The 12,136-nt window shown below is 43.7% G+C and overlaps 1 protein-coding gene across 1 annotated transcript in view; it reads right to left on the bottom strand.

Moving 5' to 3' along the window:
- Positions 1-11,330, bottom strand: part of KIT (KIT proto-oncogene, receptor tyrosine kinase) — a 54,995-nt gene extending 43,665 nt beyond the window's left edge. The window contains exon 1 of the mRNA XM_014263242.2: positions 11,211-11,330. Within this exon, the coding sequence (XP_014118717.2) occupies positions 11,211-11,292 (82 nt within the window). The 5' untranslated portion in view covers positions 11,293-11,330. The remainder of the gene's footprint in view (positions 1-11,210) is intronic.
- Positions 11,331-12,136: the final 806 nt, after the last annotated feature.

Raw genomic sequence — 12,136 nt, 5'->3', positions numbered from 1 at the left:
ATTTGATCTGAAAGCTACTTGAGATCCCATTTCAGCCAGGCTGTGGGACAGAAGGTGGCTAGCAAAAGAATCCATCCACACCAACACGCACACTAGTGTCTTCCTCAAAGACATAGACCAAATAATACCCACCACGCTATTGTCCCTGCGAGCGTCATGGACTCTCAGCATATCTGAAAGACAAATCCTTGCTGATTGTCTCCTCTGCCCCAACTTCTTTTCAGAGACTGAAAAATTATCTGTCAGTGGACACATACTTAAGTCTAGGCTGATTATTCTTCCCTGCAGAACTAAGCGGTTTGTTTCTAACCCATCTCCCAGGGTCGGTGGCTATCTGCTGACCAACAGACTCTCCAATGCCGTGTTTTCCAAGCAGAAATGAAGAGCTTGCTAGCTTGTGCTCACTCTGAAGTTTTGGACTCTTGGAAGCTATGTATTACTAAGAAGAAGACCAGCATAGAGGATTAATGAGCGCTTTGACTTTTACCCAGCTGCATGAGGGCAACCCCCTGTCTTCCCACCCAGCCCTGCTTGCCCCCTCACCCCAAAAGGGAAGGGGGCAGAGGAAGGGCACTGTGGAGAGCAGGAGGCGGGAGCTCACCAGCACAGCACTCAAAGGCACAGCCGAGCTGACTCCATCTGCCAACAGCATCAAGGAGAAAGGATGATCTCCCACACAAAGAGCAAGTGTGGAACCAGCCAGCTGATTCCCACCCATGGCAAACCCAAGAGAGGAAGTGGCAGGAGGTTAGAACAAAGGCTGTCTTTATCATCTGTGGAGGCATGAGCATGAGGAACTAGAGAGGCTGTGGCTGGGAAGCACCCCCCTTTGCAGTGAGGCCCCAGGGTAACCTTTCAGCTCCACAGTCTGGGGTTGCACTGACATGGACCTGCCTCATGACACACCTCACGCCCTGGCAGGGCACTTCACAGAACAAGTAAGAGGCACTTGCAGAGAAAAGAGCTCAGGAGACTGAGGGGACACCCAGCTATACCTGGAGAGAGAGGTTATGCACCCCTCAGAACAAGATGTGGTGAATCAGGAAGAGCCAGTATCAGGTAGCAAGAAGACAAATCCAGCCAGCTCCATAGACCCTGTACATCCGACTCTCCAAGAGAAACATGCACAGAATCTTCAGGCACGATAACCATGAGCACCTGGGACAATCCCTGGCTTGTGGGTGGAAGCCAGCAGATCCTCCTGCAGGGGGTCTTGTCTCACTAATTAGCGATATAGCGAACAGCACTTTGCTTCAGTACTTCAGAAGCAGATTTAGCAGAGCAGGTTCCTCACAAGACCTCCAAAACCATGTGAGAGCTGCCCTATGCATGCAAGTGCAACACTCCCTCAAGGCCAGGGGCTGAGGGAAGTAACTACACCTGCCAGAGACATGCCTTCCTCTTCCCCACTGGCTTTATTTCCCTTGCTGGGGGTGAGGAAAATCCAGCCATGCAAACAGGCTATTGTTCCTGCCTGCTGAACAGCTTGCCCTTTCTGACAGGCATCCCTCACTCTGCAAATAGAGCCATTTGTCAAAGACAGACATGTAGCTGAATATAATTCTGGTTTAGCACACATACTAAATGTCTACAGCAGGATCAAACACTATGTTTCTTTCCAAGGCTGAGTACAGCACCTCCCTGAATCCTCCTTTTTTGAGAAGTCACAGCTTTGGGACTTTTTCTGTTGTTTTGGGGTTTGTTTTTTGAAGGAGTATCATGTGCACTACAGTAGCCCAGTCACTTGCCTTGAAGCACTAGGTGTGACAACCTACACTAGGTGATTAATTAATTTCATTATATGACATTGATGTGCTATGGTCTCTTATACCTAAACTTCCCACCATGGAAGGAATCTACAGGCACTGTATTAACAAATAAAACCAAACCCAATGCATGACTGACCAGCCAGGTTGTTTTGGTTTTTTTAAAAACTAGAATGGTCTGTGCTTGCAACAACTACCTGATACTTCTTTTTCAAAGAGAAATACAGAGTACAGCTAAATATGTATGTATGTACACACTCAAGTAGATTTGCAAAAAATAAAAAAAGAGCAACTATATGCCACAGCACTTGTCAGTATTGAGATTTATACATTTAGACTGATTCTTACTCTTACTGAATTATTTCTTTCCTCCCTCTAATTTCCAAAATTACTTATTAACCAGCTGTTCCCACAGTTAGTTTTGTCAGCTGTTAGACGCATAAATAAACAAATTATGAAATAAGTATGGAGAATGATTAGAAGGAATGAAAAAGCACATTAATGCATAGTGTATTCATATTCAGCTGTCATGCTCCCCATCTATTCTTTTAATGGCTCTTTCTTCTCGCTTCTCTTTGCTGACATTTACATTAAAAGGTGCAGTGTCTTTCAACTTCCATTTTGAATGAACATTCCTTGTAATGAGCAACATAGGCTTGAAAGCATGTTTTCTGAAATGCAGTGAAAAGGTAATTTTAATGAAGAGAAATGAGAAAACTGAAGAACAGTAAATCATTTCGCAATCTGAATTAATGCCTATTTGGAAAAGGCTCAACTGAGGAAGGAGATATAAGACTTTTGGCAATGCGAATTCTAATTATTTCAAGTCTTGGCAGTAATTTTATCAAATAGTAGCAATTTCATTAAAAGGTGCACTGGTAATCATCTACATAAGGCCTCCAGAGGGGAAAATATACCAATAATTGCATAATTATGTTATCTCTGCTCATATGATGGACCACATTAAATACCACAAAGAGGAACACTGCTTTTTACTTTCTCTTGATATTTAGTTCAGTACATTTTCCTAGAAGATTACAGCAATAAACAAGACTTTCAGATTAACATGTTCACCAAATTTTGCAGAAAAGAGACCAGTCTTTTATGTTCAAAATACTCTGTATTCTCTTTTCCTTCACTGAAGGAACTGACAGATTAATGAGAAAAATTCCGGGTTTAGTAATGAGATTGAGTGTTTATAGAGCTGTGTTACCAAAATACAAGTCATTTCATCATGTCATGCAGGCACATGGCACAGGATACATTTAAGAGACAGGTTTTAGGCTATTTCCACACTTGTCCGTATAAATTAAGTGTATCTGTTCAGAGATTTTTGATAAGCCTGCAAGAAGTTAGAGTTCCCTTATCTAAATAACACTAAAACTTTTCTATTAAGATGTAGGTAACAAACTATTGTAAAAGCATTGTTTTACAGACCATACCAAACTAGAAAGTTGTTTTCCAGTGAGGTATGCAGTATTATTAGATAAGTATCTTTGCATATACCTTCTCAGACTATGACTAGGACAGCTTCAGGGGCAGTCATTGGCACATTTTTCAGAACACCCTCAGGTGAAAAATTTCACCTCAGACAATCACATCAACACCCAGCAGCATCTGTCACTGATGTTGTCTTAGATGGAAGTGCTTTCAATACAGAGACCTGGATGCACTTTTGACAATTCAGCTTCATTTTCCCCAGTCTTCTGGCAGTGAGATAAATAACTCAGCTGTTGAGCTTCATCTCCAGTATCACAGAATTCTGACTTCTAGTTTTGGCTCTTCAGTTGTACTTTATTTTCTAATTTACTTATAAGCCTTATCAGAAATCGCATATACATTGCACATATATATATATGTATATATGTGTATACATATAGGTAACTGCTTAGTGAAAAGCAGTCCTCCTTCCTGCTCCAGGAGAGATACACAGAGGACTACTTAATGTGAGTGTAGCCTGAGTGCCTGTTTAAACAGAGAATCCCATTTCAGCATCTCTTCTGAATATATCTAGCTTATAGGAAGAGACCAGAAGCACAGGGCTTACTTCTGTTCCTTCCATTTGACCTCTTTTATTGTGCTGCATACCTCAAATCCTAGGTATGATAACATTAATACTACTGCAAAGTCAGCAATTTTATGTATAATACCTGGAAGTCAGACATGCTATGGAATAGGAAACTTTAACAACTTGTATTAAAACCAACACTACTGGGAGGAAGCTTTTATTTTGTGGAAGATAACATAACTTCTTTCCAAAGTACAAAAGTTATGCTCATCCAGGCATAGAAAGCATTCCATGACATAGACAATAGCAAACAAGCATCAAAAGTGAAGAAGAGAATCAGATAGCCACTGAGCAGCAGAAAATGAATGCCTCAGGATGAGGTCCTAGCACAGACTTGTATATAAGGCATACAAACAGAACCATTTCAGGTAAAAATACCCTATATTAAGCTGCATAATGAAATATTACATGACAAGTAAAACCACAGATTTTAAAAATGCACATTTTCCTTTTAAAAGGTGAAAATACTCAGCAGTGATTTTGAAAATACAACAACATAAATTTAAACTTACAGCTCCTCTAATCATTACAAAAATAAAAGCAAAAATTTATTCAAGCTGTACATTTGCTGTCAACATTTTAAAGATAACTACTGGATTAATCAAAATCAGTCCCAGATCACCTTTAGGCAGGTTGTGCTACAGCAATAAACCAGCCTTTGGCATCTGGAGTTCCCTACCAGGTTCAGATAAAATATTTTCTTTATTTCAGTTCATTCAGTACAACTCAAGTAAGCAACTAGTCCATTCAAAGAGGAGCTACTGATTTGGAGCTGGAAAAAAAAAAAAACACATCAATGTTTCCTTCCATTGCTACTCTAAGAATAAGGAGAGAATGACATGGACTAGTTCTAAAATTTTTGTACCACAGTGATTAGAAGCCACCAGTTTTGACTACAGATAGGCCTTTCAGGCATTAATTCTTTATTTCAAAACATTTCTCAATGAGTTTTTTTCTTCTGAATTGGCTGGCTTCTATGTGGTGCTATTTTTTATCTAACGGAAGAACATTTCAGAATTCTTGTTTCGTTCATTGTAATCAATGCAAACCATCAGTAAAAATCAATTATCTAATACAAGAAATGCCAACATTTTCTATTTTCATACTAAAACATACACATGAAGAATCAGGATCAGTGTATATATAACAAGCCACATAATTGCTTAAATACAGGCACAGTGATTAATCAAAGTAAGTATAACATTAACTGCAAAGGCTATATTTAATTAAAACTCTATCTCAATGGTAATAAAGGAGGTTAAACCTTTCTTTGCAAAATGATTAAGTACAAATGCAAAACAGTTAAAATGAGGCTTACTGTTGGCTGATTTAAATCATGATTAAAATCAGATTTACAATGCTTTGAATCAAATTGAAGCACATAGTACAGGGGGAGGTAACTATTTTATTGAGCCTGGAAACACTGCATTTCTCATCTGCAGTCAGATGTCAGTTTTACACATCATCTCTGGAGGAAATGCAAACAAGTCTGAGAGGGCTGAAAAGAGCAGGAGGGCAAGGAGTTACAGAAGACACTCCAGAAAATGTTGGAAAAGGTGCATCATAAAAAAGTGAAGCTGAAGGGTTTATATTGTTGATGTGCAAAATATTATTATAAAAAGGATGGTGATGAGTAGTTAGTTATATCCAAAGGACCAAGAGAATAAAAGGATGGAATTAAGCAACCAGCAAGGGAGATTAGGTATCAGAAGCAGCTTTTGACCTTTAATAACTATTTACAAGAAAAAACAGGTGGGAAGAGTCTGCAGCACAAATCTGCCTTAGAGCAGGTTAGAACAAAAGTCTGAGTGGGGAGATCTGCTCCATCTGACTACAAAGGAAAGCTGGGGACAGACCAGACCTCTGCAGGTCTCCTCCAGCCTTACTCACAGAGTTCTATGGGAGCTCCCTAAGGCTTGCTGTGTCTCTTAGAAACCCAGCTGCAGGAAGAAGATGAATGCATGAGAAAGTCAGATTTCATTCAGGAAAGAATGAAGTTTCCAGTCCTCAGGCCCAAAGAAAATCTTCAACGTATGACAGCCAGTGCAGCCATTAACTCCTGAACAAAAAACAGATTAAGTAAGAGAGCCAAGTGCAAGTTTTAAATCTCACCATACCCATCAGCAGGAATCTGGTTAGTTCTGAACAGCCTAGGCATGTGAACACCCAAAACATTTCTATTGCACAGCTCACTGGGATTTTCCACCCCTTCAAAGCATGCAGGCTCTGAATGACACGTTATAACCAACAAGCTTGATTTATTTTTGCTGCGTGGCTTTTGCACAATGCCTTTCTGTAAAACAAATCCACTCTGGCCTTCTCCAGACTGAGCCCCAGCTCTCTCAGCCTGTTTTCACAGGAGACTTGCTCCGGCCTTCTGGTCTCTCACGAGGAGCATGGTGTGACCCCAGTATGAGCAGAGGAGCACTGCCTAGCTTAACACAATGACTGATAGGAAAAGGTAGGAGATGTAGGAGTAACCTGGCATTTGCCATGCTTCCAAAGAACCTGTAAGAGATGCATCCCTCTGATTTTCACATTTGCCTGCTACAGTTTTCATCTCTTAACTTAAATCAGCTCATGCATCCTCTTCATCACTTAGATTTGTAACTGCCTGCACCTAGTTGACCAGAGAATTCTTCTCCATGTCAGGTATTTGGAGAATTCTTCTCCAAATCAGATATTTGATTGTGTTACATGATCACAGATTCAATTGCCAAGATGACATTTAAAATTACAGACCACTTAATGCAGTCAGCCCCCCCAGTGACAAAAACCACTTGTAGCTCCTAACGTTACTCAGTGATGCTTCATTTTAGTTCAGTTTCCAGAAATGATCCCTATGGAGCAGCCCAGAAGTTGCATAGCATGGCAGCAACATTAGAAACATTTCTGTTATTTACATGCCTCTTTATTGTTAAAGTGAAGAGCCTTACATGCTGTAAAAAAAAAAATAAAATAAATATTTTGCAACATGAAAAATATCATTAAAAATCCATTAAATCTAAAAACCTGTGTTTTCAGAATAAATCAATATAATCCCCAAGAGGAAATCCACTGAGAGAATAACATTTACTGAGCTTTCTAATTGGTATCCCCTAGAAAACAGGAGTCACATTCTCCCCTCAAACACAGATGTTTACACTCTCCTTACGCTTTTATCACTAACGGCAGCAATCTTGGCCAGTGGACAAACAATACACTTCAGTTGTCATTAGGTTTGGCAGCCAGCCAAGGAGACTGCTCACACACATAAAATTATGTTCATTTATGACTGTTTGCAGGATTCATTGTCAAACAGGGTCCTATTGGAAAAAATTGGAAAAAAAAAATCTTCTAGTTTCCTAAAAGTCATTGAAAAACCAAGCATGATACTAAAGAATACAGTAATATAGAAGAATAACAGTAATTTTAAAATTGCTTTTATGTCAAGGTCTCCTAATTTCTGTGTGCATTCCCTTCAGATTTTTTAAAATAAATGACCAAAAGATATAACACACTTTCCTTAGACTCCACAGTATCAGCTCTTCCTTTCTCCCTAAAGTTACAATGAACACCTTAAGCTCCGCTACAGCTGAGAAGCCCCAACTAGGGAAGCTGAGTTTCTACGGGACAGAAACATCTGCAAGTTGTTTCTTGCGCACGGGAACAGTCAGAAAGACATTCGGAAAATTTAAAAAGGTAAAGCTTTGTACTTAAAGTGAGAGGGTACTTACAATAAATGCAACGCATTAGGATATCAGACCTCATTTCCTCTAGCCATTCTCTGAACAGCTGAAAGAGACTTAAGGAAATGAGTCAAAATCCTGGAAGATGTTTGTACTAGATGAAAAAGAAAACAACATCTGTAAAATCATGTGTCACATCCATAGAGCAAGACAATGTGTTAACACTTGATCTCTGCAATGGCATTCATCTTCGTGGACAGAGAAAAAAAATAAAAGCTGAAAAGTGGCTTAACCTTGAGCAATTACTGCCTCTCTTCTACAAGACTGATACGTGATTATATCAGTCATTGTGTATTGTAGATAAACATATATGTTGTTTAAACTCTTTGATGCTGTGTGGTTCTTGTTTTATCCAGAATTTGTTGTTCCTTACCTTCAGATTCCATCAGGTTGTTTACTGTTCAGACTAGAAAGCAGCTGTCCTTCAAACTACAAATGCCTAGTATTTGGTATTCAGTTTGGCAGCTCCAGATATGCCTTAAAAATCTAATAGCTTGCAGTAACAACAAATTGTAGTTCAGACAGAAATCCAAATACTATAAAGATACCAGAAGTCTCTCAGAACAGACCAGAGAGTGAAAAGGACAAACTTCACTAGGAGAACCTCCTACTGAATGGAATATGACTCAGATGTTTCTCCCAAGATCTGTCCTAGCTCATGTTTACAAGTGCTAAAGACATATCCCTTCCAATTCCACCTGTATCCTGGTGCAGCACGTCCCTTCTGGAGGTGACTCAGGATCCTTCGCTTAATTCAGGCACCTGCAGAGCAGAGTTACTGTTTGGACAATCACTGGGAGAGCTGAAGGGAGATGGAAAACCCACAGAGAGCCAATTCAACCCAACAGCACTACAGCTGCAGTCATCTGTTGACAAGAGGCTCTCTCTGGCAAAATAAGCACATGGAAATGCCTTCAGTCTCTGTGAATGGTATTTCAACAGGATGTAAATGGGAGCCTCACTTCTTGCCAAATTTGTCACATTCTTTATTATAAAGCCCGAACAAAAATCACTTACGCACTTGCAGGGAGAGTAAGGAAAAAGAGTTGAATATTAAGCAAACTTTGACATTTCCATTCTGCTCCTGGCAATGGCCTTAGGCCACATTTCTGCACAGGAGACTCTGTACTGCCACAGGGGAGGGAAGAAAAGGAGAAGGAGAGAGCAGAGATGGAAACAGGAGTAGGGAGGACAGGATACTCAGATGGCTTGAGGGGGGTCAAGGCAGTGATTGAATGACAGCAATCAGAATCCTCATCAAATTCAATCTTCCTCCTTCAAGCTTCCTCCCTCATGGCTGACAGGTAGCAGGGAGCATCATGAAAACAGACATTCTTCCCTGTGGGCACAGGGAGAGTCTCCTATTACTCTGTAGCTGATTGGAAAAAAAAAAATAAAATTGATGGATGGAGGCTGAAAGGAACCATGTCCAGTCTTCCATGACCACAGGATGGAAATGCAAGAGACTCTGCCAGAGTACTGGATGGTGGGGGACAAAGTGAGCCTTGAGGGAGGACAGGAGAAGCAGAGAGAAAAGATCAGAATATTGCATCAAAATGAGGACAAGGCAAGTCCCAAATGGAAAGAAGGATGGAAGCACATTAGTTTGCAAGAAAAACAAAAAGTAGGAAGGGACTATGTACAGAAAAGATGAATGGTTTACCCTTTGAGAAGCAACATTAAGCTGTTTTCTATATCCTCCTTCCTGGTTTGCAACCAAAGGAAGAAGCTCTTGATCAACAGCCAAAAAAAGATACTTATTATAAATCTGTATAGTGATAAACAGGATAGGTCTCAACGTAGACTGTGGGAGATCATCCCAGCCAAGTGTCTACACTAAGGCAAAACCAAAAGTAACTCAGGGTCAAACTAGCTCTGGAGCAATCCAGAACAGCACGTCAGCTCTGTCCTGTCACTTCTGATGTTCCTATGCTGCTGCCAGGACTCGAACCATCACGCTGATACCTCCCCCAGCACCACAAAACTAGCCCAGAATACTCCTACATCTGTGTGATACACAGATGATGCACATACATACCCAAGGACAGCTGTCTTTTGCAGCAGCAAGTTATTTCTTACAACATGGTGTGGTTTTGTTCACGCAAGTTTTTGTCTGATGTGTCCCTGAAGTCTCCCACAAGTAAGTGTATAAACCCAGATCGAGAATAAGGATTATGAGAAAGGTTTTCTCCTTGCTTCTCCAAAACTCTGGAACTGCACCTTTGTCTTCCAGGACATGCTGCCAGTGTGACCTGTTTCCCAAGCTTTCCTTAAGGACAGTCTAACTGTATGATAAAGGATAACCTTAAATTGCAGACAATAAATACATGAAGTAAAGAAAGTTGGCAGGTATTAATAATTTCAACACTTTTAAAATTTCTTTCTAGGAATAACTCATTGGTAGGTGACTTTCCCACTCCTGTGGCCACGGCATTTTGCAGCCTTATGTGGGTACTTCTAAATAGAGAAGCCCAAATTACCAGATACCACACTCAAATTACCAATAAACAAAAGGCAGCAAACACAAAAAGTTGCCTAAACAAACCATTAACGCATCCTAAACTAAAGTGTTTTACAACGAGGAAGTGTAAATTGTCACTATTGTTGGTTTCTGATGTTTCAGTGGTATTTGCCCCCATGGACAGAGGCTGGTAGAACCCCCTCCAGTCTGTGTCACGCAGGGTGCTCTGCAAGGCTCCTCTCTGGTGGTGGCAGCAGACGTTAAACACCTATCGCTGTGCATCGCTTCCCTGGATCCTCAGCTTGTTCTTAGATAAAGCAGCGAAAGAACCTTTCACGTTATCTCCTTTCAGACTTCAGTGCCCAGGGCCAAATTCGTCCCTAAGTCTATCAGCGACCTCCTTCCAGCACCTTCCCCTGGACATCGCCAAACGCCTCCTAAACCTACAAACCATGCAAGGAGGTGCACGGCGGCTCTGAAAGCCATTTGCGAAGTTGCCCAGCTCTGCAGCCAGATGCAGTATTTAAAACCATTAGACCTATGCTCCAGGGCTGTGAGGTCAAGCAAGTAAACCCCCTTCTCAAAAACCAGTGGAAGGGAACCTACGACACATCAAAGTTTTCACACCAGCTGACCGCCCCCCCCCCCCCCCGAAGGCCTGAAAGGCACCTATCGCCCCTCTTCTTCACCGCGAAGGTCCGTCAGTGGCGGAACAGACCAGCCCTGATGCCCTGTCCCGCGGCGAGCCCCGCAGCCGGGCTGGGTGCCCCACCTGCCCGCCCGGGGCGGCTGCACCCCGCCGCGCAGCGCTGGACACCTGACGCCGGCCGCTCGTTCCTGCCCATTGTTCAACGAGCACTTAACGGCGGGGACATTTTGTACTGATCCCCGGATAGTTTATTGTCAAAACAGCCCGGCCGGGGAGGTGGAGGGGGGTGGAGGGGTTCCCTGCCGGCCCTTCTCCCAGCCCCGGATAGCCGCGCGCGGGAAACAAAGGACTTTATTTCCCCCGGCGGGGCGTCCCGCAAGGGCAGCGCGGGGCGATGCCGGGCGCGATGCTGCCGCCCGAGCCCGGGCGCGGCGCTGCCCCGTGCAAGGGGCCGCCAGCTCCGAAGTTTTCCCCGCCGCCGCCCGCGCCGACCCCGGCCCCGCGGGGCTCCGCGCCCGCCCGCGCCCGCGGCTCCCACCTGCGGGGAAGAGGCTCAGCAGCAGCAGCAGCAGCAGCAGCACGGTGTGCGCCGGCTCCCGGGCGAGGATCGCGCCCTCCATCCCGGCGCGGCTGCCGCTCGCAGCGCCCGGCGCGGAGATGCCCGAGCCCCCGCGGGAGGGAGCGGAGTAGAGGCGGCCCCGCCCCGAGCCCCCGCCCCGCCGCCGCGGGGATGGGCGCAGGTGAGCGGCTCCCCCGCCCCCGGGGGAGGGCAGCGCTCCGGGGCGCCTCGTCAGGGCTCGCAGTAAAGCCCTTTAACAGAATGATCTAATTAAAAAAGGACAGAGCCCAGTGACTGAATGTGCGCGCCGTGGTGTCGTGCGGGAGAGCTCGCCTTCCTCACGGGCAGCATTCTGCCATGCCGAGCCCCCCAGGGATCGGGGCTGCGTATGCACAAGTGGAACGTGGACCGGAGAAAGGTGGGGGGGAGCGGCCGGGCTGGGCATGGGAGCTGGAAACGGAGAGAGCATCCCTTAAAGGGCAGGGACAAAGCCGTTTGCCTAGCTTTGAAATCCTCACTGATCGCTCCTGGAGGTGTTACGGCAGATTCTGGAGGCACCAAAGGTACCGCCTCCGCCCTGGCTTGCACGGCTGAGATCGACTGAGCCCACTATGGGCCACCACCTATTAAGGGCCGGAGCACCTCGAGTGAGAGTTAAAAGTGTGTGCTGTGGCACAAAGCGAAGACTTGAAAGAAGTGGCTGGTTTGGAATGGAAAAGAGAAAACTGACAGGGAGCTTAAACATGGAAAGGGTCCTTAAAAAAAGGATTGTGAGCGATTGTTTTTCATGTCCCTCAAGGGCAAGATAAAAAGTTATCCATTTAGTTCTCAGGAAAAAAAAATCGCTTAAATGTAAGAAAGGCAATTGCAAAGAGCAAGGAGGATTTAGACTATAAATGCATTGC

The sequence above is a fragment of the Pseudopodoces humilis genome, chromosome 6, assembly GCF_049639895.1.
Source record: "Pseudopodoces humilis isolate 2021_Gansu_Grassland_sample_001 chromosome 6, ASM4963989v1, whole genome shotgun sequence".
Lineage (NCBI taxonomy): Eukaryota > Metazoa > Chordata > Aves > Passeriformes > Paridae > Pseudopodoces > Pseudopodoces humilis.
This window is presented reverse-complemented; position numbering and strand designations above follow the sequence as displayed.